We start from the raw sequence: 24661 nt of genomic DNA on the forward strand, positions 1-24661 counted from the left end.
GCCTGCCTGCCCCAGACCTCTGCGGCTCCAGGGGACTCTGGAAAGTCTGCCCTTGGCTTGAGAACCAGACTTTGTATCCCACTGCAGACGGACCTCACCAGGCCCCCTGGATGTTGGCAGGGGCTCAGATGGCCACGAAAGGCCGTCATTCACCCGCTCCCCCCGCCCACTTCTGTGAAGACAGAGCATCGCCACACCACCCTTGAGAACCAGGAGGGAGCCATCTCGTGCCCGTGGGGAGAGTCAAGAGCTGGGACTCTGGACCCCAAGAGACCTTGCCAGCTGTGACCCTGGGCAGACAGAGTGGGGATTACAAGTGTTCTGCCCTCCCGCGGCTGCTGCTTACTTCCATGAGACGACACGTGTTAACCGATTAACACGGTGCCCAGCACACAGTAGGTGCTTGACAAACACTAGCTGCAATAATGTGGTGAGTGAGCAGTCAGTAGGCAGCGAGGTCCCACTGGCGGTTCTGGAGAAGAAACTGATGTCGTACAGGCAGGCAACATGAAGAGGGTTTGACACGGACTGTTTATGAAGGTGCAAAGCGTAGAGGGGCATTACATAGAACAAAGTGGCATCTCCACTCACTGGGGGCAAAGACGGGCTCACGAATAAACAGGACAACTGGGCAGCTCATCTGGAGAAAGACAGAATTTGCTTGTGGTTCGCCGCAGAATACAGTCCAGATGGCTCGGCGACTGAAGAGAAAACATGGGGGATTCCTCTCGAACCTCAGTGTGGGGAAAGGCTTTCCAGCCGTGACTCAGACCCAGGGGTGATAAAACACTGACGCACACAGCTGGATGGAAACAAGACGACGGGACAGCAGCAACACGGGAAACAGAGTCAGAAGACAGCTAACAGGCGGGGAGAACACATCTCACGTGTGTTGCAGACAGCGGTCCTAATGTCTCTTCTAACATAGAGAACTCTTCAGGGGCGCCCGGCTGGCTCAGTCGGTGGACCTGCGACTCTTGGTCTCGGGGTCGTGAGTTCGAGCCCCACGCTGGGCATAGAGTTTACTTAAAAGTAAATCCATTTAATAAAATAAAATAATTCTTTACAAAGGACCAGAAACTGGGAAAGGACATGAACAAGCATTTACAGAAAAGATCGATGAACGGCCCTTAAGCCTCCAGAAGGTGAACTCGTCGCTGGAGGAAGGCAACAGCGTCTCTCGCGGATCGGATGGTGAGGACGCAGGCCTGACCACGCAGGGCGCCGGCCGGTGGCGGGGAAGCTCCCTCACACACCGCCAGCGGGGACGCCGAGGCCGCCCCTCTGGGGGGACACAGGCAGTGCCTCCCAAAACGTGCTCTCGCCTCAGACCCCGTGGTTCTGATGCCAGGCGGCCACCCTGGAGGTACAGCTCCAGCAGCAAGAAGGTGCAGGTGCTCGAGACTGTGCCCTTCCACGCTATCTGAAATTGGAAAATACCGGGGACACCAAACGCCTCTCCACAGGAAAATGCTTGGAAGATGAGGCGAGGCGGGGCGCCTGGGCGGCTTCGTCGGTTGAGCGTCTGACTCTCGCTCTCGGCCCAGGTCACCATCTCACGGTTCATGAGTTCGAGCCCCGCGTCGGGCTCTGTGCTGACAGTGCAGAGTCTGCTTGGGATTCTCTCTCTCCCTCTCTGTCTGCCCCTCCCCAACTCGTGCATGCACGCCCTCTCTCTCAAAATATTATCCAGCTGTAAAAATGAGTGAGGGAGTTCTCCATGCACTGGTAAGAATTAATTTCCAGTATACGCTGTTAGGTTAAAAAAAAAAAAAAAAAAAGGGGGCACCTGGGTGGCGCAGTCGGTTAAGCGTCCGACTTCAGCCAGGTCACGATCTCGCGGTCTGTGAGTTCGAGCCCCGCGTCAGGCTCTGGGCTGATGGCTCAGAGCCTGGAGCCTGTTTCCCTCTGTGTCTCCCTCTCTCTCTCTGCCCCTCCCCCGTTCATGCTCTGTCTCTCACTGTCCCAAAAATAAATAAAAACGTTGAAAAAAAAAAAAAATTAAAAAAAAAAAAAAAAAGGAAACAAAACCAAAGTGCAAAAAGAATATCTATAGTAAAATACACTCCACATAAGAAAGGATGCGAGAGAAAAATTCGTACACTGGCTGACCTGTGCAAAAGAAATACAAGGAAGACGCAGAGACGAGAGAGACTGGTCACCCATGGGGAGTGGGTGGCGGTGGGTGGGCGTAATGGGCCAGAGTCTGGATGAGGGGAGACGACGCTTCTCTGTACCCACCTTTGAGAACAGCTGTGACACAAAGCACAGGGTGACGGTCGGTTTTGTGTCAGCCTGGCCGGGCGACACCCCCCGGTTATTCAATCTCACACCAATCTGGGCATTGCTGGGGAATTTCGGAGACCTGCTTCCCATGCGCTGGCTTTAAGGAAAGGAGGTCATCCCTGATAATGTGGGGGGCCTCATCCGATCAGTTGAAAGGCCTTACGTTGGGGCAAGTTAAGAAACTCTGCCCCCCGGGCTACAGCATCAGCTGTGCTGGCCTGTCCTGCAGATTTTGGACTTGCCAGACCCTCCCCCCTCCCCAGTCGCATAAACCATAAACCGATTCCTTGAAATCAATACTGTTACTACAGTAACAATATATAAATATCGTTGTTATTCAGCCTTCCCCCCACGGAGGCTCCAGGAGACCTCATCCATGTTTTCTCTCAGGGCTTGTAAGGTCTCCCTGGTTACACGTGAATTCCTGACATGAGACAGAGAGAGAGAGACAGAGAGAGAGAGAGAGAGAGAGAGAGAGAGAGAGAGAGTGTGTGTGTGTGTGTGTGTGTGTGTGTGTGTGTGTATCTTGGCTTCTAAACGACATTCTTTTTTCTTTTTAACAGGTTCCATAGTTTGGGTTTTTTTTAAACCTTTTTTTAATGTTTTTATTTATTATTTTTGGGAGACAGAGACAGAGCATGAGTGGGGGAGGGGCAGAGAGAGAGAGAGACACAGAATCCGAAGCAGGCTCCAGGCTCCGAGCTGTCAGCACAGAGCCCGACTCGGGGCTCAAACCTACTGACTGTGAGATCATGACCTGAGCTGAAGTTGATGCTTAACTGCCTGAGCCACCCAGGCGCCCCTAAACGACATTTTTTTTTTCACATTTATTTATTTTTGAAAGACAGAGCACAAATCGGGGAGGGCCAGAGAGAGAATGAGACAGAATCCGAAGCCGGCTCCAGACTCTGAGCTGTTGGCACAGAGCCCGACGCGGGGCTCGAACTCACAGACCGTGAGATCATGACCCGAGCCGAAGTTGGACGCTCAACTGACTGAGCCCCCAGGCATCTCTAAACAACATTCTTTAATAAAAGAAACCAGGGCTTCCTTGAAGAAACCGCTGCTTCTGGGGAGTGGGGAAGGGGGCAGAAAACGTATACGATGAGCCTGGAAAATCTTGGGGTACCAGAAAGTAAGGAGGTGCTCAAAGAAGGATGGGCAGGAGGGTGCGTCAGAGGGACACAAAAGCCAGTCTGATGTTGCTCCAAAGGCCTCGCTGGGACCATTTAAGGCCCCTTGTGCTTACTCGGACCCACCCGGATAATCCAGGATAATCTCCCCACCCAAAGTCACCTGCTCAGCAACCTTAGTTGCATCTGTAACCTACTTCCCCTTTGCCATGTGATGTTGTGTGTACTAGGTTCCAGGGACTAGGACTCGGACCTCTCTCCAGGCTCTTATCTTGCCGACCACAGACCCGGGCCGGCAGGCCTCAGCTGACGTGCTGACATACTGTTCCCATGAGGACTTCTGCTTCCAGCTCCCTCAAATATCTTGATTTTCTTTTTATTTATTTATTTATTTTTTTAAATTTTTTTTCAACGTTTTTAATTTATTTTTGGGACAGAGAGAGACAGAGCATGAACGGGGGAGGGGCAGAGAGAGAGGGAGACACAGAATCGGAAACAGGCTCCAGGCTCCGAGCCATCAGCCCAGAGCCCGACGCGGGGCTCGAACTCACGGACCGCAAGATCGTGACCTGGCTGAAGTCGGACGCTTAACCGACTGCGCCACCCAGGCGCCCCATTGATTTTCTTTTTAAATAAAAGAATGTCCTGGGGCGCCCGGATGGCTCCGTCGGTTAAGTGTCCGACTCTTGATCTCAGCTCAGGTCATGATCTCACAGTCTGAGTTCGAGCCCTGTGTTGGGCTGTGTGCTGACAGTGTGGAGCCTGCTTGGGTCTCTCTGTCTCTCTCTCTCTCTCTCTCTCTGCCCCTTCCCTGTTTGCTCTCTATCTCAAAATAAATAAATAAATAAACTTAAAATGTCCTAGCAACGTCACCCTCAGCCCTGCCTCTATTCCCTTTTTGTTTTACCCCCTGGCTCGAAAGATGAAAAACTTTCTTTGGCCCGACTGATCGTTACTCCCGTCTGCAACCAGAGCGCTACTGGGGACCGCCTGTGGTGGCTCCCATTTCTAAGACCACGTCACCCCTGCTTCTTTGGGAACACCACTGGCGTTACCCCGTCGGCTGCTGGGCCACCCGTGTGCAGGCCATCCGCACCAATCCGTGGTCACTTACTCAAGATAAGCGGGGAGACTGCTTTTCTTTGGGGACCCCACTGTGTCCTCCCTGGATTGTATGAGCGTGCCATCCTTAATTTAAACACAAATCCCTCTGCTGAGGCAGAAGACCAATTAGCCTAAAGGACAGGCTGTTCTGATGCTAGCACCTGCCTCCTCCATCATGCTCAAGTTCTGGCTCCCGGTCCAGAGCACCAAGAGCCTGGGCCCCGGGTGGGGAGAGCCCCCGACCCCACCGAGGAATGCCTGGGGCCCTGGATACACCCAGCGAGGCGGGAAGAAGGGCCCTTTGGCAGAAAAACCGAAGTCACAAAGGGGAAGGGGCTCAGTGCCAGCTGTCTTCGGTGGCGGTTCACAGGTCATGAAAGGTTGATGAAGCTCGGAGCCCCAAACAGGGTGGGAATAACAGCCTCAGCCTGACCACGGGGACCGAGGGAACCAGCGGAGCCATCCGTGCAAGCTGGGGCTCCTGCCACCGAGACTCAGCCCCCGGCCACTAGACGGTGCTCTCTGTTGTCCCCCGCACGCCTGCACGTGGATGGGCCACGAGCGTCTCAGCTAGACATGGCCCAGACGGAACCCTCCCTCCCGGAGCTCCCCCCGTACAAGGCCCACCATCCGTCCCGGCCCCGGGTCATTGTGGACATGGCCTCCTCCCGCCCCCACTCGCTTATCGCTGGCGCCCTCCTTCGCCCACGGCCACATTCCGCCACCACAGACTTTGGCGAAGAACCCCTCACCGCGGCCGCGAGCGGGCTCCTTGCACCAGACCCTGCGGCTCCCACCCCAGCCACGTCCCTCCCGCCAGGGGCCACACGACACTCACTTGACGGTCTCGCCCCAGTCGCACCACAGCGTCTTCCCGATGGCCTCCATGTCCACCTGGAACTGGGTGAGGCAGAGCTCCTGGAGGAGAGCGCCAGAGTTGGCATCCTGGCAGGCCGTGGCCATGAGGAGGTGATGCACTGCAACGAAGGGCCCAGGGGACCGTCAGCCTCTCTGGGACCCACCCACCCTCCCCTGCCTTCCCTGCACACCCTCCCCTGCCTACCCCCCCGTACCCTCCCCTGCCTTCCCCGCCCACTCTCCCCTGCCTCCCCCCTACACCCTCCCCTGCCTACCCCCCCATACCCTCCCCTGCCTCCCCCACCCACCGCACACCCTTCCCTGCCTTCCCTGCACACCCTCCCCTGCCTACCCCCCCATACCCTCCCTTGCCTTCCCTGCACACCCTCCCCTGCCTACCTCCCATACCCTCCCCTGCCTTCCCCCTCACCCTCCCGTCTCCCCCCGCACCGCACACCCTCCCCTGCCTACCCCCATACCCTCCCCTGCCCCCCCCACCGAACAGCCTCCCCTGCCTCCCCCTCCCCCCATACCCTCCCCTGCCTCCCCCACCCACCGCACACCCTTCCCTGCCTTCCCTGCACACCCTCCCCTGCCTACCCCCCCCATACCCTCCCTTGCCTTCCCTGCACACCCTCCCCTGCCTACCCCCCATACCCTCCCCTGCCTTCCCCCTCACCCTCCCGTCTCCCCCCCCACCACACACCCTCCCCTGCCTTCTCCCTCACCTTCCCGTCTCCCCCCCACCACACACCCTCCCCTGCCTCCCCCCCATACCCTCCCCTGCCCCCCCCGAACACCCTCCCCTGCCTCCCCCTCCCCCCATACCCTCCCCTGCCTTCCCCCTCCCCCTCCCTGCCTCCCCCTCCCCCTCAGCTGACCACGGGGACTGAGGAAACTAGGTTCCAGGTTCCAGGTCCTAGGTTCCCTGCCTTCCCCCTCACCCTCACCTGCCTCCCCTCCACGCCGCACACCCTCCCCTGCCTCCCCCCCATACCCTCCCCTGCCTCCCCCCCCACATCCTCCCCTGTCTTCCCTGCACACCCATCCCAGAACCCACTTCCACATAATCCCTGGAGAGGGAGCCTCTGGCTCATCCATCACCGCAGAACCCAGCGAGGTCCCTGCCTGCTGACAGTGGGTCTGACGGCGCCTCCCAGTGCTCCGCGTGGACGAGGCCAGGACTGACCGTCACAAGCGGCACCGGGCCTGGGTCTGATGCTCATGCACCACTCCATCCCTCGCACCAACCCCTGATGCAGTTCCCCACACCCCCACTTCATACGTGCGCAAACTGAGGACCCCGGGACCAGACACGGGCTCCTCCCCTCAATGCCACCAGGCCTCTGGCCTACGTGGGCCAGAATGTGGGGTCCAGGCTGCAGCCCTTGGCCCCAGGAACAGCCTACTGGCTGCAAGGAGCTCCCTGCTCCCCTCCCCTATGTCTGGATGCTTACCAGTTACAAACCAGGCTGACAAACTGTGACGTGAAATGTGTTTTACCCTCCCGCTTAATAAATACGAGCTCGAAAGTAAAAAGTTAAGGGAATGCACTGCCCAGATCAAAATTCCCTCGTCCCCCCTAAGCCCACAACTGGCTCTGGTGGCTGCTGGGCAGGTGGGGAAGACTGTCCCCCGGGTCCCCACCCCTAGGCCTCCCTCCTCTTCCCCTCCACGCTGGACACCTGCTTTCTCCGCCTCCCTAGGGAACAGTGCAGGGCCAGGGTGGGAGGTCCTTCACATTCCCTCTTTGAGGCCCAGCCCACCTACTGCCCCCCAGGCAATGTTGGCCCTCTGCCCACAGGGCACCCCAGCCCCACCCCTACCATCACGGCTTTGCCAAATCCCTGGATGGAGACCGCAGCTGGGAAGCCAGGGTTGTACCAGGAATTCTTGGACTCCTTGCTGGGCCTCATGGACACGTGTGGACACTCAGCTGACCCTTGCAGCCCATAAGGCCGCAGGCGGGAGGAAGAGCCCACCCGAGGAGAGGCCGGCAGCCCGCAGGGCAGGTACACTGGGTATGGAGTTCTGGGGTCCCTGACTCTGAAACATGGCCTAGAAGGGGGTGTGTACTTGAGTGGGCTCGCCCCACGGCCCCTCAGACACCTGCCCCCTCTGCCTCCGTCTTCCAAGAATAAAATGCAAAGGAAACGGTCCTCTGGCCTCTACAATGCACAGCACTGCCCAAGCTCTTCACACCCACAGATAGCTTGGAGGCAGGTCCTACTGTGATCATCAACTTACTAGACGGGAAACTGAGGCTTTGGGGCTCAGAAGCAGGCCTAAGGACCCAGCACCAGAAGAGGTGTAGGTTTGACTGAACTCAGCTATTGCCCAGTCCCAAGGTGTTGGGGACTAGGCAGGAAGCTGGGCAATATAGTGGATGGCCTGACCTCTCTTTCACTGCAGACCTGGGGGAGAGGGCAGAAGATGAAGAGAGGTGTTGGGGGTCATAGATGGGGGTCATGACAGCAGGCTGTGAAGTGCCATTTCAGACTGCAGCTTCAGGGGGCTCAATGGAGAGTTCCCGGATGGGTGTTCCTGGTGGGTACACGGGTGGGTAGACAGACGAATGGGTGGATGGGTGGGTGGATGCACAGGTGGGTGGATGGATGAGTGGATGATTGGTTGGATGGATGGACATATGGCTGGGAGGGTGGATGGATGGATGAGTGGGTGGATGGATGGATGGATGCATGGGTGGGTGGGTGGGTGCATAGATGGATGATTGGATGGACAGATGGGTGGGAAGCTAGATGGGTGGGTGGATGGACAGGTGGTGAGTGGATGGGTGGGTGGGTGGGTAGACAATTGAATAGATGGATGGATGGACGAATGGATGGGTGGGTGGATGGATGGATGAGTGGGTGGATGGGTGGATGATTGGATGGACAGATGGGTGGGTAGATGGATGGGGTGGGTGGATGGACAGGTGGTGAGTGGATGGGTGGGTGGATAGACAGTTGAATGGATGGATGCATGGACGAATGGATGGGTGGGTGGATAGATGGATGATTGGATGGACAGATGGGTGGGTGGATGGGTGGGTAGATAGGTGGGTGGGTGGGTGGGTAGATGGATGGGTGGGTGGGTGGGTGGTGGATGGATGAACAGATGAATGGATGGGTGGGTGGATGGATGGGTGGGTGGATGAACAGGTGGGTGGATGGATGAGTGGATGATTGGTTGGATGGATGGACATATGGCTGGGAGGGTGGATGGATGGATGAGTGGGTGGATGGATGGATGGATGCATGGGTGGGTGGGTGGGTGCATAGATGGATGATTGGATGGACAGATGGGTGGGAAGCTAGATGGGTGGGTGGATGGACAGGTGGTGAGTGGATGGGTGGGTGGATATACAGTTGGATGGATGGATGGACGAATGGATGGGTGGGTGGATGGATGGATGAGTGGGTGGATGGGTGGATGATTGGATGGACAGATGGGTGGGTAGATGGATGGAGTGGGTGGATGGACAGGTGGGTGGGTGGATGGATGAGTGGGTGGATAGATGAATGGCTGGCTGGCTGGGTGGGTGGGTAGATGGATGGATGGATGGATGGATGGGTGGTGGATAGATGGATGGATGAATGGATGGGTGCATGGACGGATGGATGGGTGGATGGGTAGATAGATGAATGGATGCATGGGTGGGTGGGTGCATAGATGGATGATTGGATGGACAGATGGGTGGGAAGCTAGATGGGTGGATGGATGGACAGGTGGTGAGTGGATGGGTGGGTGGGTGGATAGACAGTTGAATGGATGGATGGATGGATGGATGAATGGATGGGTGGGTGGATGGATGGATGATTGGATGGACAGATGGGTGGGTAGATGGATGGGGTCGGTGGGTGGATGGACAGGTGGGTGGGTAGATGGATGGGGTGGGTGGGTGGATGGACAGGTGGGTGGGTAGATGGATGGATGGGTGGGTGGGTGGGTGGTGGATGGATGAACAGATGGATGGATGGATGGATGGGTGGGTAGGTGGATAGATAGGACCCAGCCCACAGCTGTGCTAGAATGGAGTATTGAATGGGAAGCTGAAGCCCTGGGCAGAGGTGACAGCTGGCTCACAGAGTAAGGTGTCAAACCGGGAGAGGAAGAGGTAAAGAACAGTCTTGGGTAAGGTAACAGAGCTGACTGGCAGCCTTAAACATGAGTGAAGAGGAGACTGACACTGAGGAGCTGGAGGGCAGGCCAGCCGTGGAGGCCACCTGGGAGCACTGACAGCAATGCCCTGAAGTCCCCTCAGGTGTGACCTCCCCTGGCCCTCCCAGAGTCCCAGGTACTGGGAGGCTGGTCAGGGGCTGTGCTCCCGGAAGAGAGGCCAGGATGTCTCAAAGTGGGCAAGAGCTATCCCCTCAAGGCAACGAGAGCTCTCGGGAAGGGGACAGGCGTCCAGCCACAAGTGTGCACCCACACACAACGTGCCCCTGCAGAGTCAGAGACTCAGGGTCAGGGGAGGACTGTGGTCAGAGGGGACTGATACCCTGTGGGTCCCAGGAAGAGATACGGCAAGGCGCCCCCAGAGGCATCCACGGGCTCCACGCTCTTTCAGAGGGTTTATCTGAAGACCCCCGAGCCCCCACCGGTTCCGCCAGAACGTGAGACGGGCGTGGGAGAGAGAACTCAGCCACTGAACTAATTACGTGACAGGCCCCAGGCTGCACACATCACAGAGTGGGTCAAAGCTGACAAAGCGACATTCCAGAGCAGCGAAAGAAAAATTAAACCCAAACAAAACACACAACAAACCCCACGAAGGCAGAGGTAGAGGGGAGGCCAGGTAGCAGAAGTCTGAGCCGCGGCCATCCCTGTGTCCGCTTCCTGGAGGGCGTCCCATGGGCAGGGTCTCACCAGGGTGGGCAGGACACCCCAGAAGGCTCCTGGGGTGTTAGCCGGAGAAGCTGGGGAGTAAGGCCGGCGGGCAGGGTGGGGGTAAAAGGATGGCATGTGGGGAAAGCTCCTTGGAGGGTCTCCCGAGGACAGGACCCACGTGCGGGCCAGGCCAGGCCTCCCTCGATGCTCTGGGAAGGAGGCCCCCCCCCCCCGCCAGGGCGCGTGGCAGTGGAGGCCGGGAGGCCACAGCATGTCCCTGGGGCTCTCTGGGAGCCCTCAGGAGTCCTGCCCTCAGGAGCCCCCCACCCCTCTGTTCCTGACACTTCGCAACAGCCCCGGCGGGTGCCCCACGGATCCCATGCGAGCACGGCAAGGGTACCCCTGAGAAAGCCCACCGGCCGTGGACACAGAGGTGCTGGGGGCTCACAGGGAGCTCAGGGGTGCTAGGACACCGGCTTCTGGAAGGAATTCCAAGCTGCCCATCCAGCCTCATTCCAAGGGTCACCCCTCTGTCCCCAGCCCTCGCTGCCCCCAGCACCCTGCCTATCTCCCCACTGGGAACAGATGCCTTTCCCCAAGCGTGGCCTGTCCGTGGCTGTGGCCTCCTCCTCCTCCGAGAGGTCCCAGCTGTCCCCAGCCGTTCCCCTGGCCACTTCCTCAGCCTCATTTGGGGGCTGGAGCAGCTCTGTTTTCTCAGAACAGTATCTGCTGCCCCGCCTCTCCCACCCTCTCTGACGTGCGTGCACGTTAACATCTGTCCTCTGTCGTTGGGACAGTGACACTGGCTGACCAGAGGGTCAGCGGGTGTTCTGTGTGAGAGGGGAGCTAGGGCGCTTCCATCGTGGGCTCCCCTCCTGTGCGGGAAGGGTCAGATTCAGGGCAAAGATGAACGTGCTTCTCGGTCAGGACGCTCGGCCACGGGTGACAGAAACCCCCGGGGGCTCCTGGGAGCACCCGAGGAATCGGGGACAGAGACACTAACAGGACGGAGGGGCTGCACTGACTGAGCCGCCCAGGTGCCTGGTTTGAGGTGTTTTTCTTTCTTCTTCTCTCTTTTAATGTTTATTTATTTATTTTGAGAGAGAAAGAGAGAGAGAGAGAGAGAGAGAGAGAGAGAGAGAGAGAATCCCAAGCAGGCTCCGTGCTGTCAGCGCAGAGCCCGACAGGAGGCTCGAACCCACAAACCTGAGCCGAGTCAGGACGCTTGACCCACTGAGCCACCCAGGCACCCCTTTTTCTTACACAAGCCTCACGGGGTTTCTTTCCTTGGAGAGAGAGTACCTTACCGTTTTAACTGACTAAAACTGCCAGAAGTTTTAAACCCCGCTGTTTGGGGCCAGATGGGTTCTGTTCCTGTGTGGTTGCGAACGAAATCACTCGTAACTCTGTCTTTAAAAGGCCGTGTGCGGAGGCCGTGAGCAGATAGCATTCCGTCCTCGGCGCGTCAGGACAGCAGCCTTCCCTGGCATGTGCGTTCGTCAAGAATCAGGTGTCCTTTTAGGGAGAATTCCAAGAACGAGCTCCCTCTCTCCACAGCGGAAAACGCCCCTGACCTGAGCAGCAATGGTGGCCACACAAGGGCAGCGGGACCCTCAGGCAAGGTGACCGGGGGCCGGAAAGACAGGGAGGCCGGGCTCCCCTGGGCTTCAGGGCTGCAGGACAGGTGCACTGAGAGACCTTTAATATTAGGTTTTCCAATGAGACACAAGGGGCCCAGGATGGGAACCCGACATGTCCCGTTTTACGGGTCCCTGGTCTGTGCCTGCGGATCTGCCAGGAAGGGCCCGTCCTGCTCTGGCAGATTTCCTATTTGCGGAGGGAGAACCCGAGAGCCCACACCGTCCTCCAGAGCTGCAGTCGGGGGGGCGGGTGGGGTAAAGGGTGGGGGGGGTGGCCTGGGGGAGGGGCAGCTGCAGGGAGGCCTTCCTGCAGGGTGACCCGGCTGGAGGCTGAAGTACAGACCCCCCAGAGGTGCCCGTGAGTGGGGGAAGGGGGAGTGCAGCCTGCGAGTCTCCAGAGACCCCAGATAGAGGAGGCCTCGCTTGGGGCCCGGGCAGGCTTCTTCACCTCTTGGGCCTCAGTTTCTCTGTCTGTGAAATGGGAACCTCCCGCACCAGGTGGGCTAATGCTTTCCAGAGGACGTGTTTTCATGGAAGCGATCCCACTTCAAAATGAACAGCCCACCTTGGTGGGGTTTTCGACCTGAGCCTCCCTTAGCAACCCACAGGACACTGGAGGCCTGAACCCAGTGGCCTGTAGGGGTGATGGTGGGGAAGGACATGGGAGGCGCAGGAGGGGGAGACTGGGAGGGGCCAGGACACTTTCAGGGGCTCACTGTCTTGAGTCCACACACAGGTATACACGTATGCCTGAACCTTCCAAATTGTGCACTTCAAACATATTCTGTTTACTCTAGGTCAGTTACACCTCAGTGCAACTGTTTAAAAATAGTAAGTGCAGGGGTGCCCGGGTGGCTCAGTTAAGTGTCCCACCCTTGATCTCGGCTCAGGTCATGATCTCACGGTTTGTGAGATCGGATCGAGCCCCAGGTCAGGCTCCATGCTGACGACGTAGAGCCTGCTTGGGATTCTCTCTCCGTCCCTCCCCTGCTCTCTCTCTCTCTCTCAAAATAAATAAACTTAAAAAACAGTTTAAAAATCCCACAAAAACATACGGTTGGTAAAATGTTACCTCTTTGCTCCTTCCAGATCTTCTAATCACCATCGGGAAGATCCTCACTCCGCAGGCCCCCGCTACAGTGGTGCCAGCAGGGAGAGCCACCCACTTCCCCAGGACACCCCCTCGGCAGCCAAATCCCCAGGACGCTACATGCCTGGCCTGTCACCGAGTGCCCCAGGGAATGACGTACTCGGAACTCGGTTTGAACACGCTGCCCTCATCCGTCAGCCTATCCTGACAAATGAAAACAAAAACCAAGAGGACAACCCACCGCAAAAGAGATTAAACCTCTCGTGTGTCCAGTAAAAACTCCCTACTCGGGCGTCAAAGCCCCGCGAGCCATCCCTTCCTGGCTGCCCAGTGCAAGCCCTCCTCTGACCCCGGGGCGGCTGCCAGGAGGACCCGGTCCTGAGCCGAATGCAGGAGCTCGGGGCCTGCACCTCCCCGAACACGGTGTCCACCTGCAGCGGCTTCTGGGGAGCTTGGGGGCTGACGGCACGGAAAGCGAAGGTGTGAATGCGCTGGGACACCTCGCACTCCTCGCCGGTGACGGCCCGCTTCCCTTGTCAGGCCTCTTCTGGCTTCTAGAAAGCTCAGAGTGGCTTGGGTCTTAGGAGATGGTCTTCTCGTCTCTTCTTTTAAATACTGTTGCTCTCACCTCTTGTAGAGGGTGCTGGTGCTGGGGGACACGATACCATGTCACATTTGGGCGCCTGAGGATATCTGTGTCTCCGCCAAGAGCCATCATCTGTATTTTTTTTTGAAGCAAGCTGGGCATCATGGGTAGAAAGAAGGCCCGGCTCTAGGTCTGTTACGCACCACTTCCAGAAGTGCTTCTCCTCCCACGGCTCATCCTGGGGACGGCTGCACGCTGGGGACGCCCACCCAGGGCGGCGACAACCACGCCTCAAGTGGCCAAGTCCTGTCCTAAGCCCTCTACAGGCATCGGTCTAGTTAATCCTTGCAAATAACCAGTAGGGCAGGTTTTATCGTTCTCTCATTTAACAGATGGAGACAGTGGGGGCTCAGAGAGGTTAAGAGACCTGCCCAGAGTCACACAGCCCAGGAGTGGTGCAGCCAGGAGGCAATCCCTGACTTGCTTCTCTCAGAACACCTGGGAGAGACAGTGAGGCTGGCCAGCTCAGTGCCAGGGACCCCCAAGGCGGCCCCAAAGCCTGTGGATGACCGACGTCCACAGGAGTTTTGAGGGGAGGCATCTGTGCAGGCTGGCTTCATCGGGGCCATCCTCCCCATGAGCGGTCGAGAGGGGTCTTGCTCGAGCGGCAGAAGGTCCACGCGATGGATGGCCACCCAGCCACCGACAGTGATGCCTGGCGGCGTGCAGTGCTGAGGGAAGCAGGTGCAGGCCTCCCCCGCCCTCACTGGGAGGACCGCTCCCACAGAGGGGCACCAGCAGAGAGGTCAAGGTGAGGACAGACGGCCCAAAGGGGCCCTCGGAGTCCTGGAGGGGCCGGCACCCAGACTCAATCTCACGGCCATCAATGGCATCCTGAAGGGACTTGTGGTACCACCAGAGGAGGGCCAAAGGAATTCTGTGATTTTATAAACCAATTTTCAGAGCTCACCTGTCAAAGAAGTCTATTTGGTGTGTGTTTAATGACAATGCAGGGCACTGGCGCAGGTGTTCGATTTACAAATAAACCACAGTGCAGGGGGCTCCCTGGGGGAGGTGGCCTCAGGATGGCACCGATGGGGCGGGACCAGGAAGGCCTGGAGACAAGTGTTCTAGAGGTTGAGGTGCCAGGCCCTGAGGGAGGAGCTCCCGGCCTCTCGGAGCACCTGCTCCTGCCTCCCTCATGGCTGGTTTCTCTGGCTCCCCCGGACCAGGCCCTTCAGTCGCCAAGCCCTGTCCCCAGCGGGCAGGAGGCCCCAGTGCCAGCCCCTGTGTGGTTGCCGCGGTCCTTTCCGGCATTCCCCACGTGGTCTCTGGGCATGTCACCACTGCTGTGCTTCCCTCTGAGCATACTGACTGCCCTCCGGGGGTCCCGTCTGCCCCCCAAAAGACTCTCCATCCCCAGCAGGAGGAATCCCCAGCCCCGGCTCTTCTCTGAGAAGCCAGTCAAGGGAGAAAAGGAAAAGTCCTCTAGGCCACAGCCCCGTTTCATTCGCCATTCAAACAGCAGTTTGTCCAATGACGCCTTTATCAAGCAGGTTCTCTGCTTGTCACCTGACCAGGGTCCTCCTGGCAGACCCAGCCCACCACCCCCTTGCTCTGGCCCAGAGACCCCGCCTCCCTCCTCCCCTCCCCGCCAGAAGTGCCTGCTCTGTGCTAGACGTGGGGGCACCTGTTCACGTGTCCCCCGCATCCATGAGAAAATGGGATGCTAAAGCGGGCCCGAAACCTAACTGACACAGAGTAACACCCAAAGACCGGGCAGTGGAGTCAGACAACGTCAGACTAAAAACAGGGGCGCCTGGGTGGCGCAGTCGGTTAAGCGTCCGACTTCAGCCAGGTCACGATCTCGCGGTCCGGGAGTTCGAGCCCCGCGTCGGGCTCTGGGCCGATGGCTCGGAGCCTGGAGCCTGTTTCCGATTCTGTGTCTCCCTCTCTCTCTGTCCCAACCCACTCTCATTCTGTCTGTCTCTCTCGAAAATAAATAAACATTGGGGCGCCTGGGTGGCGCAGTCGGTTAAGCGTCCGACTTCAGCCAGGTCACGATCTCGCGGTCTGTGAGTTCGAGCCCCGCGTCGGGCTCTGGGCTGATGGCTCAGAGCCTGGAGCCTGTTTCCGATTCTGTGTCTCCCTCTCTCTCTGCCCCTCCCCCGTTCATGCTCTGTCTCTCTCTGTCCCAAAAATAAATAAACGTTGAAAAAAAAAATTTAAAAAAAAAAATAAATAAAATAAATAAATAAATAAACATTAAAAATTAATTAATTAATTAAATGAAAATTTAAAAAAAGAATTTACTACTGAAAAATAAAAATAAAAATAAAATGCAGTTTCAATCAATAAATTAAATACAAGCACAGTTTCATGTGTAAAATGTACCCGTTTCTTCCTCTGGAATATTCTTTTAAAACTTCATTTATTCTGGGGGCGCCTGGGTGGCGCAGTCGGTTAAGCGTCCGACTTCAGCCAGGTCACGATCTCGCGGTCCGTGAGTTCGAGCCCCGCGTCGGGCTCTGGGCTGATGGCTCGGAGCCTGGAGCCTGTTTCGGATTCTGTGTCTCCCTCTCTCTCTGCCCCTCCCCCATTCATGCTCTGTCTCTCTCTGTCCCAAAAAAATAAAGTAAACGTTGAAAAAAAAAATTAAAAAAAAAACCTGATAAACCAGAGTATCATCGCTGACAGAGTTAAATTCCACCTGGGAAGCAGTGACGGGCACCTTGCACCTGCCAGGATGGCTACCTTCAGAAAACCAGAAAACGACACGTGTTGGTGAGGATGTGGACAAGTTGGAACGCTTGAGCATTGCTGACGGAATGCAAAATGGTGCCCTTGCCGTGGGAACCAGGATGGCAGTTCCGGGAAAGTAGAGTAAACACAGAACTACCATCTGAGCCAGCAACCCCACTTCTAGGCAGACACACAAAAGATGTGAAAGCAGGGTCTCGAACAGATACGTGCACACGCGTGTTCACAGCGGCACGACTCGTGACAGTCAGACGCCGGGAGCCACACAGGTGTCCAACAGATGAACAGATAAAAATGCAGCCTATCTATACTTTTTTTTTTTTAATATTTGAGAGAGAGAAAGAGAGAGAGAGAGGACAAGCAGGAGAGGGGCAGAGAGAGAGAGGGAGACACAGAATCGGAAGAAGGCTCCGGGCTCCGAGCTGTCGGCCCAGAGCCCGGCGTGGGGCTCGAACTCATGAACCGCAAGATCATGACCTGAGCCGAAGTGGGACACTTAATTGACTGAGCCACCCAGGCGCCCTGATTCAGCCTTGAAAAGGAAGGAAATCCTGCCATATGCTGCTGGTGGGTGAATCCCGAAGATACCAGGCTCAGTGAAACGAGCCGGCCACAAAAAGACAGTACTGTATGAGTTCGCTCCTATGAAGTACACATTCCTAGGGGCAGAAAGCAGACGGCGGGGGCTGGGGCAGGGGGTGTTCGTGTTTATGAAGAGTTAGCGTTTAATGGCAGAGTTACAGTCTGGGAAGACGAGAAAGTTCCGGAGATGGATGATGAGGATGGCTGCCCAACAACGTGAACGTACTTTGTGCCACAGAACCTTTACACGGGTAAGGTGGTAAATCTTATGTTATGCATATGTATTTTTTTATTTTTAACGTTTATTTAGTTTTGAGACAGAGAGAGACGGAGCATGAATGGCGGAGGGTCAGGGAGAGAAGGAGACGCAGAATCTGAAACAGAAACCAAAAAACCTGAGCAGTTGGGATTTTTAAAAAACCTGCTTCCAAAGAATTCAGAGGCTAAGGAGGAAACTGAAGCCACACACACGGAAAATCCAGAAAACACTAACAACGGCCACAAGACAGACACTTGGGGAAGGCGGCCAAGAGGCCCAGCAGAGAATGGACTGGACAAGCTTCACTGCTAAGAAGAAAAGCAAACGGGTTCAGCATTTGAGGAGAAAGAACTGGTCGGCTGGGGGTGGGGCTGGGGGACAGATGACAGAGATCCAGCGTGTCCACGTCCATCAAGGAACGACGCGCAACCCTCAGTTCGCGAATCGGGCCGACAAAGGGCAAAGGTCCACAGGCACAAGTAGAAAAATAAGATAACTGTCTGTATCGTTACACGTTGGATAAGATGGACAAGTTCACAGAAAATGTGACACAGGGTCCTTGCCGTGAGAAATAGGAAACCCAGGCGGACCCATACCCATGAGAGTCTGCTCTCTTCAGCCCCGAAGGGGCTCCACCCAGATGGTTTTCTGGGTGGAAATGGGGGTCCTCAGCTCTTGGGGGATGTCTCTCATTCGCACCTCGCAAACTGCCCCGATACAGACGGAAAGGATGGAAGTTCTCGCACGTCTTTTGGGAAGAGAACCCAGTGCCACTAACGCCACGCACCGAAGCCACCTGACCTAGCGATGATGGAGCAAAACACAAGACGAGCAGCGGTCGGCAGACTCCTGGGTCTGCACGGGCACCTGGGGAGACCCCGTTTGTCCCAGAAAGGCTCAAGACTCGCATGGCAGACCTCCTCTCCACCTGTGCCCCCCTCTCCATGGCGCCAGCAGCCCCCCCCCGCCACAGAGAGCTCCCAACTCCTCCCGCTGTTAGTGTGGTTGCAGTTAGTGGTTCTTCCTTCACATCAAGAAAACAGAGCTCACACGTGGAAAGAAGGCTCGTTCTCCTTCCTTCCTCCCCCGCTCACCCAGCTGAAATAACATGACATAAAAAGCATCTTGCTCCCGAAGGAGAAAGACTGAAGGTTTGGGACGCTGCTGGCAGAAGAGACACCGTCCCAGCCAGTGGGAGCAGAAAACAAAGTGAAGGGTCCCCGAGACGATCTCGTGACGTGTCTGAAAAAGTCAAGGGGGAGAAGGACGGAAACAAAGCCAGAAGACAGCCCTGCCAGACACCGAGGGCGGGGAGAGAGGCCAACCAACCACACCACAAACGTACGAGAAGGAGCCTAGAGGACAGCAGCGGCCAGTTAGAAAACAAATAGGGGAGGGGAGCCCGTTTGCAGCAATCGCTAGGAACCCGCGGGGGACACGGGGTCCTGCTGGAGGGGGGAGGTACTGAGTGCGGCTTCCTAACCAGCTGGTCTTGATGTGAATCCTCCCCGACCAGTCAACAAATCGGAGCAACTGCCATTCAAACCCCAATAGCCACTTAGCTAGAAAATGGGCAGACGGCCCAGGTGGACCAGAGATCTGCATATTTAAAACCAGGGCGCCCCAGAGGGAACCTGAGGTCGGCAGGCTCTCTGGCTGACCCCGGCTGACCCCTCTCTCAGGGGCCCCACGGATGCTGCCCCTGTCGAAGTGCCCAGTGGCACCCTGCAGCCACATCTGTCTCCTCTCCGTGGCCTTGACTGCTGGTCCCCGGCCAGCACCCGTCTTCATCCCTTCTGTCTGTGCTCCGCACACCTTCCCGACTGTGATGTTACCCCAGATGTCTCTCCCGGCCGTACCTCTCTTCTGGGCCTTGCGCTTGTGTGGACACCGGCCTACCTGCCATTGTCCCTTACTGTCCAAGGGGGACAGCTAGCCCAACGTGGCTGCTGTGACTGGGGCTCCCAGCTCCAGCAAATAAAAATACAGGACGTCCAAGTAAATGTGAATGTCAGCTAAGCATGAGTATTTAGAAGTATGGCACGAGACAGGCTTATACTAAAACGGTCGGTCGTTTCTCTGAAGTTTGAATTTAAGTGGGGGCCATGCATCCTCCTCGCCAGCCCTGCAGGGGACCCCCACCCTCCACCTCTGCCAGGCGCCCGGCGGCTCCCGATGCCTCCCTGCTTCCTTGCGGCCCACACCCAAACCCACGGCGCGTCCCTCACTCCTGCCACCTCAAACCTCCGGCTGCACCCCCATCCCGCCAGCCCTCGCTGCTCCCCTGCCTCCAACCCGCTGAAGCACAGCAGCCCACGGCTCTCCCAAACCACTTAAGATGCTTCAGGCTTCCCCACTGCCCTGGGATGAAATCTGGACGGCTCACCCTGGCCCACAGGCTCGGGTCCTCCTCGAGCGCCCGCCTTGCTCAAAGCCCTCCTCTTGCCACACTTCAGCCATCAAGGCTTCCGGAAAGTTCCAAGATTCAGGCCTCTGCATAATCACCCTGGGGATCTGGAGGGCTCTTCCAAAACTGCTCAGGGCTCGGGAGAAGGGCCCCCACCTCCAGCTCTACCCCCAGGGCTTATTTCCTTTTGCGTAAAGAGCACTGTTTATGTGTTTACACGGAAGGGCTTCTCAGACTCGGCCCCGTAGACGTTGGTGCTGGGCCATTCTTGCGGGGGTGAGGGGCTGTCCAAAGCTGAACAGCGCAGCCTCCAGCAGTGGGCTACCTACTAGAACCCCTTTCCTGTCATGACACAACATGACCCACTTGAGCTACAGGACACATAGGAGTTTCCAGGAGAAACGGTTTCGCTCTCCTATCTGTCCACCTACCCAGCCAGCAGCCATCTTTCCTCTGACCATCACACCCATGGAATCTTCCAGAGGCAATAAACACACACACAAACAGAGAAAGCCAACCTTGGGTATCAGTGTCACCAGGTTTCTGTTTAAGTGATTATGCCTTCTAGACCTCTTCCCTCTGTGACATGCGGTTTAGCTTCGTGATACGTGAACTGCTTGAATTCTAGTTGATCACGGGTCAGAGTATGTGACAATATGGCGGTCATCGGTATGCAATTCTTTCCCTGGGCCAATTGCTGCCTTTTGCCCTCCCAGGCACATGTGGCTCAGGAAGACTCCTTCCTGGTGGGCCTTGTGGGCACAGGAGGTGCAGAGCCCGGGAGAGCACGGTGGGTGCTACCCAGGTCCCCCTGCACCCCAGCCCCTGTGAGTGAGCTGGTGGGAGGATGGTTGCCCTCCCCAGGGGTGGCAGGGGGGAGGGGCAGCCGGGGAAGGCTTCCCAGAGGCAGGCAGACATCTGGAAGGGGGGCTGTGCAACTGGGGGGCAGGGGGCAAGCAAGGCCAGGCGGGAGAGGTCCCAGAAGCCACCGCGGGGACCGTCCATGGCAGGGAGGGCGGCATCAGAGGACCAAATAAAGGAGGCAGCGCGAGGCCTGATGAGGAACAAAGGAAGCGAGGCCTCTGCCCCCCCCCCCCCCCCCCCGCGGCCTGGTTGGTGCATCTCCGGGTGGGGGTGGGGGGCGCTCCCAGGGCGGGTGCTTACATGCTTCAGATGATGATGGAAGTGAGGTCTTTCCGTGGCAAGGAAAACACTGAAATAAAACAATCTTTGGGGGAAAAAAAATCGTCTCCACGGACAACAATCACTTCATTATGTTAACATGAATACGGTCCTGTTTAGGTCGGGAGCCCTCCTGGGCCGCTGTGCTGACATAACCGTCCTCACTGAGAGCCCGTGAGTTCTCCAGAACGTCACTCAGCGGCAGGGGTCATCCTGTCACGGAGGGAGGCAGGTCTGGTGACCAGGCCGCCTCACGGGGGGGCTCTGTGTGTGAGGGAGGTGGGCATCCCCTCTCTCAGCATCACCTGTCTCTCTGGCGTGCGGAGGCAGGCGGGCACGGGGCCTCCTCCACCCGGCTCCCCTCTCCCCTTCCCACTCCTGCTCTCCTCCTCCCTGCCACACACGCTCAGGATGCCTTCCCTGAGGCCTGGGAGAGAAGAGGCTCCCGGCGGGGTTTCCAAGCCCTCAGAGCCCACTGCTGCCGCCGTGCAGCAGGCACCTGTCCGTCTGTGTTGTCATGGTCCCCCCACCCGCGGCTCACAGGATGGGATGTGACAGCCGGGCTTGGAGATCCAACCGAGGGGAGGGAGCCCGCTTTTCCCACGGCTCCAGCAGGAAACGGATTGTTCAGCCAGGGTCCCCTGCCCTCCCTGAGGCAATCCTGGCGGACAGGCCTGAGTCGGGGTCCAGAGAGGGGAGAGTCCCCCCAATGCCAGGTGGGCCTGGCCTTGGGAAGGAAGGGCTCTGCCCGCCCCAGGGCTGGGGACGCTGGCAGCCAAACCTGGGGGCTCCACTCTTGGGGGCTCAGCGCTGGCATTCACACCACAAGCGGCAACCACATCACACGCTCTGCCAGACCCACATTTTAACTGAGGAGAAGCTGTGGAATCGGCTCATTCCGGGCGGCGGCGGGTGGGGGGGGGGTTGGAATCTGGAGGAACAGAACCAGCTATTTGCCATAAGGAAGGACTCCACCGAAAACATTCCCTTGGCAGGAGGCTCACTACGACTTGCAACGTGGGTACAAGCTCTCTTAACAGCTCTGGCCTGGGCCTGACCGTAACATGCCTACGGGAGGGAGACAAAAATCCAGAAATTTCTCTCCCTGCGGTTAAATACCCAGGGAGAGTAAACAAACACGCCGAGTTGATTAGCAAACAAGAATCCTTCAGCTTTGGATTCCAGGGTTAGAACTGTCTCCAGACTGAAACCAGCGCCACAATCTAAAGTAGACACATTTATTGTATTTCCTGCGACATCCCAGTCAGTCCCAAACATTTATACGTGTATTTACATAGAGTCATATATTTCAATAAATACGGCAGCCTTGCAAGAAAACCCTCAATGCCAGGCCCCCCAACCCCCGCCTCCCTGCACACCAGGGAGGGCACCTGCTTCCCAGGTCAGGTGACAGACAAGCATGTCACTGAAGAAGGCATCAGCCAGCACACCGGGTGAGGGCGGGCTCACAGATACAGGGGTTTCCAACAAACACAGCCATCCCAGAATAACCCTGGCTCCTCTGGAAACGTCCTCCTCTCCTGATTGGTGAAAAACTTTTCAGTGGCTATACTTAAAATTTACAAAATGCATGCGGTCATACCAGTCTTCTGGAAACACGAGCGTATACACAAAGTCCAGGCTTACAACAGCTTGGTTATAAAACTGTTACGGTTAAGTTCTTGAGCCTATGGACTAGCATACTTAAAAAAAAAAAAGAAAGAAAGAAATTCCACATTGCTATTTTGGGTAGCAAAATCTGCATCACCAAGGGAGATCTGGCTACTGCTATCATTTGGGAAGAAAACACTGTGGGCTCTGTAATTCTACTAATTACTGCTGGGCTCCAATGACATTAATTTACTGATAACCTCGTAAAGCGGCGTTTATTTGGAAAATAAAGATACAAACATTAGCCAGACCACTCAGAATAATGTTAAGATTACAGGACTTTGAACTTCCAGAACGTGTATTACTTTCTTGGTAAACAAGGAAAGACTTTACATGTGATCATGACAATAGTGTTTATTTACACAGGCTTTAGGGGGTGCAGCTTCTGGACAGCAGTGAGGACATTAAGTCAGTTGCCTTAAAAGAAAAGAGACACAACCCGGCTTCCTGCCTTGTTAGCAGGGACACGTTCATTTCTTAGGAAACTAAAACAGTAAGTTCCATGTCAAGCCAAATGGATCCCAACACAAAAGGGTAGAATAATACTGTAAGATTTTGCTTTACACAGAACCTCGGCCAAGACACTTTAAGAGGCAAGATCAGTTTTCAGATTACATTGCAGGGAAGCAGATGCTAAGGGTTTTAATAAATGCAGAGAGATTCCTCCGCCAGCCTGCAACCACCAGGCTTCTGCGCGTCCCTAAGCCCCTCTCCTCCAGGTGGCCTGGGCCACCTCCGCCGACAAGCCACACTGCTCCCAGCTGCTGCCCCCCCCCCCCTACATAATCAGGGCAGCGGTCATCCCTCATCAGGACTCGCACTCAGGTGCTCCCCACCAACATCACCTGTTCTGGGGAAAGACCACAAGTACCAGGGCAGTAGCCGCCGGCAGTGCATCTCCGGGCCGCTGGATTCTTCCGCTTAAGTGCCCTGTATTTAGTTTTTCTTAAAAAGTAACTACGTGAAGTGAGTCCAGTGGCTAAAGCAGTTTAGCAAGGTTTCTTAGCATTGACAGGGAAGTCATGAGGACAACTTCAAGGTAAATTATGCTAAGTCTGTGGCGCAGGTTCCTCTAGTCCCTGGGTTTGTTTTATAATCTCTCCCCAAACAGAAAGCTGAGTATGCTCTGCCTCCTCACTGAGAGTCCCACTTTGAATTTCTAGCACACAGAAGTGCCAAGTTCACAAGCAAACAACAACAAGAAGGTTTGGAAACGTTCCCGAGGAAGAAGGCTGGTCTCATTTTTGCAAAGGACATCCCAGGGAGGTTTACTTGCAAATCAGCAAGTGCTGCATGAGAGAGACAGTCAGAGATTCTCGGTTTTAACTAGTTTCTAGATAAATGGGCCGCGGACCCGGTTCCCGGCGCCGAGGCTGCAAGGTGCCTGCTAACACGCGGGAGCCCGCGCGGGGCCGGCAAGCACAGGTGCGGAGAAGCGAGTTCGCGGGCGCGCGCGGGAAAGGTGCCCGCGCCCCCGCGAGCTCCCGGGGCCCCCAGGCCGCCCCTCTCCCCCCGACCTTCCCCGAGGGACCCCGGCCCTACTCACCCAGGAGCAGCCAGAGGCCGCCGAGGCTCCGGGCCATGGCGCGCCGCCGAGCCGGGCCGCCCGCGAGGACTGAGGCGCCGGGGGCGGGAGCGGGGAGCGGCGGCGCGCGCCTGGCCCCGCCCACCGCGGCTCCGGAGGGGATTGGGGGCGGAGGCGGGCAGGTCGCGGGGGCGCAGCGGGGCGGGCCCGCACCTGCCGGCCGGGCGCGCGGAGGAGGCCGACCCCGCGGCGAGCAGCCCGCCCCGCGCGCTGCGAGCTCGGGGTCCCCGGGACCCTCCGCTGGGACGCGCACGCGGGCTCTCCTGCAGTGTTCGCCCAACACGTTTCCACGCCAGAGAGGGTCTTCTAGACGGGGCACTTCAGGCTCAACCCGGGCACCATCCTCTTCCCCTCCCTGGGTTCCGGGCACTCTTGCCCCGGGGGTCTCCTTCGCGAAAGGTCAAGACCTCCTTTCTGCATCTCGCTCTCCCCCAAGGTGTGGGCACTTCGGATTCTCGGGGGATACCGCCAGTCCCAGGGTTTACTAATCCCCAAAGGACACACGGTGAGGAATTGGAATACATGCTGAGACCTGCAGTTTGAGCAATGGCGTGGGCGCAGGGGAGGAGGGACACGTCAGGTATGCGCAAAGGTCCTGGGGTCGGAGGGAACAGGGCTCTTGGGAGGATCGAAAGGCGGCCCCGACGGACCTGCTGCCCGGGATGGATGGGGGGAGGCAGACGCGAGG

The 24661-nt window shown here is 57.1% G+C and overlaps 1 protein-coding gene across 1 annotated transcript in view; it reads right to left on the reverse strand.

The window, feature by feature from the left end:
- The window catches only part of RAMP1 (receptor activity modifying protein 1), a 48807-nt gene extending 24792 nt beyond the window's left edge, over window positions 1-24015 (reverse strand). Inside the window, exons 1-2 of the mRNA XM_047084880.1 lie at window positions 23935-24015; window positions 5362-5500 (exon numbers count right to left, since the gene is read on the reverse strand). Coding sequence (XP_046940836.1) covers window positions 5362-5500; window positions 23935-23971 — 176 coding nt within the window. The 5' untranslated portion in view covers window positions 23972-24015. The remainder of the gene's footprint in view (window positions 1-5361; window positions 5501-23934) is intronic.
- Window positions 24016-24661: the final 646 nt, after the last annotated feature.

Source organism: Lynx rufus, unplaced genomic scaffold (assembly GCF_022079265.1).
Source record: "Lynx rufus isolate CCGP_SWC_20201006 ecotype Redwood Valley unplaced genomic scaffold, mLynRuf1.p SCAF_2, whole genome shotgun sequence".
In the NCBI taxonomy this organism is placed as follows: domain Eukaryota; kingdom Metazoa; phylum Chordata; class Mammalia; order Carnivora; family Felidae; genus Lynx; species Lynx rufus.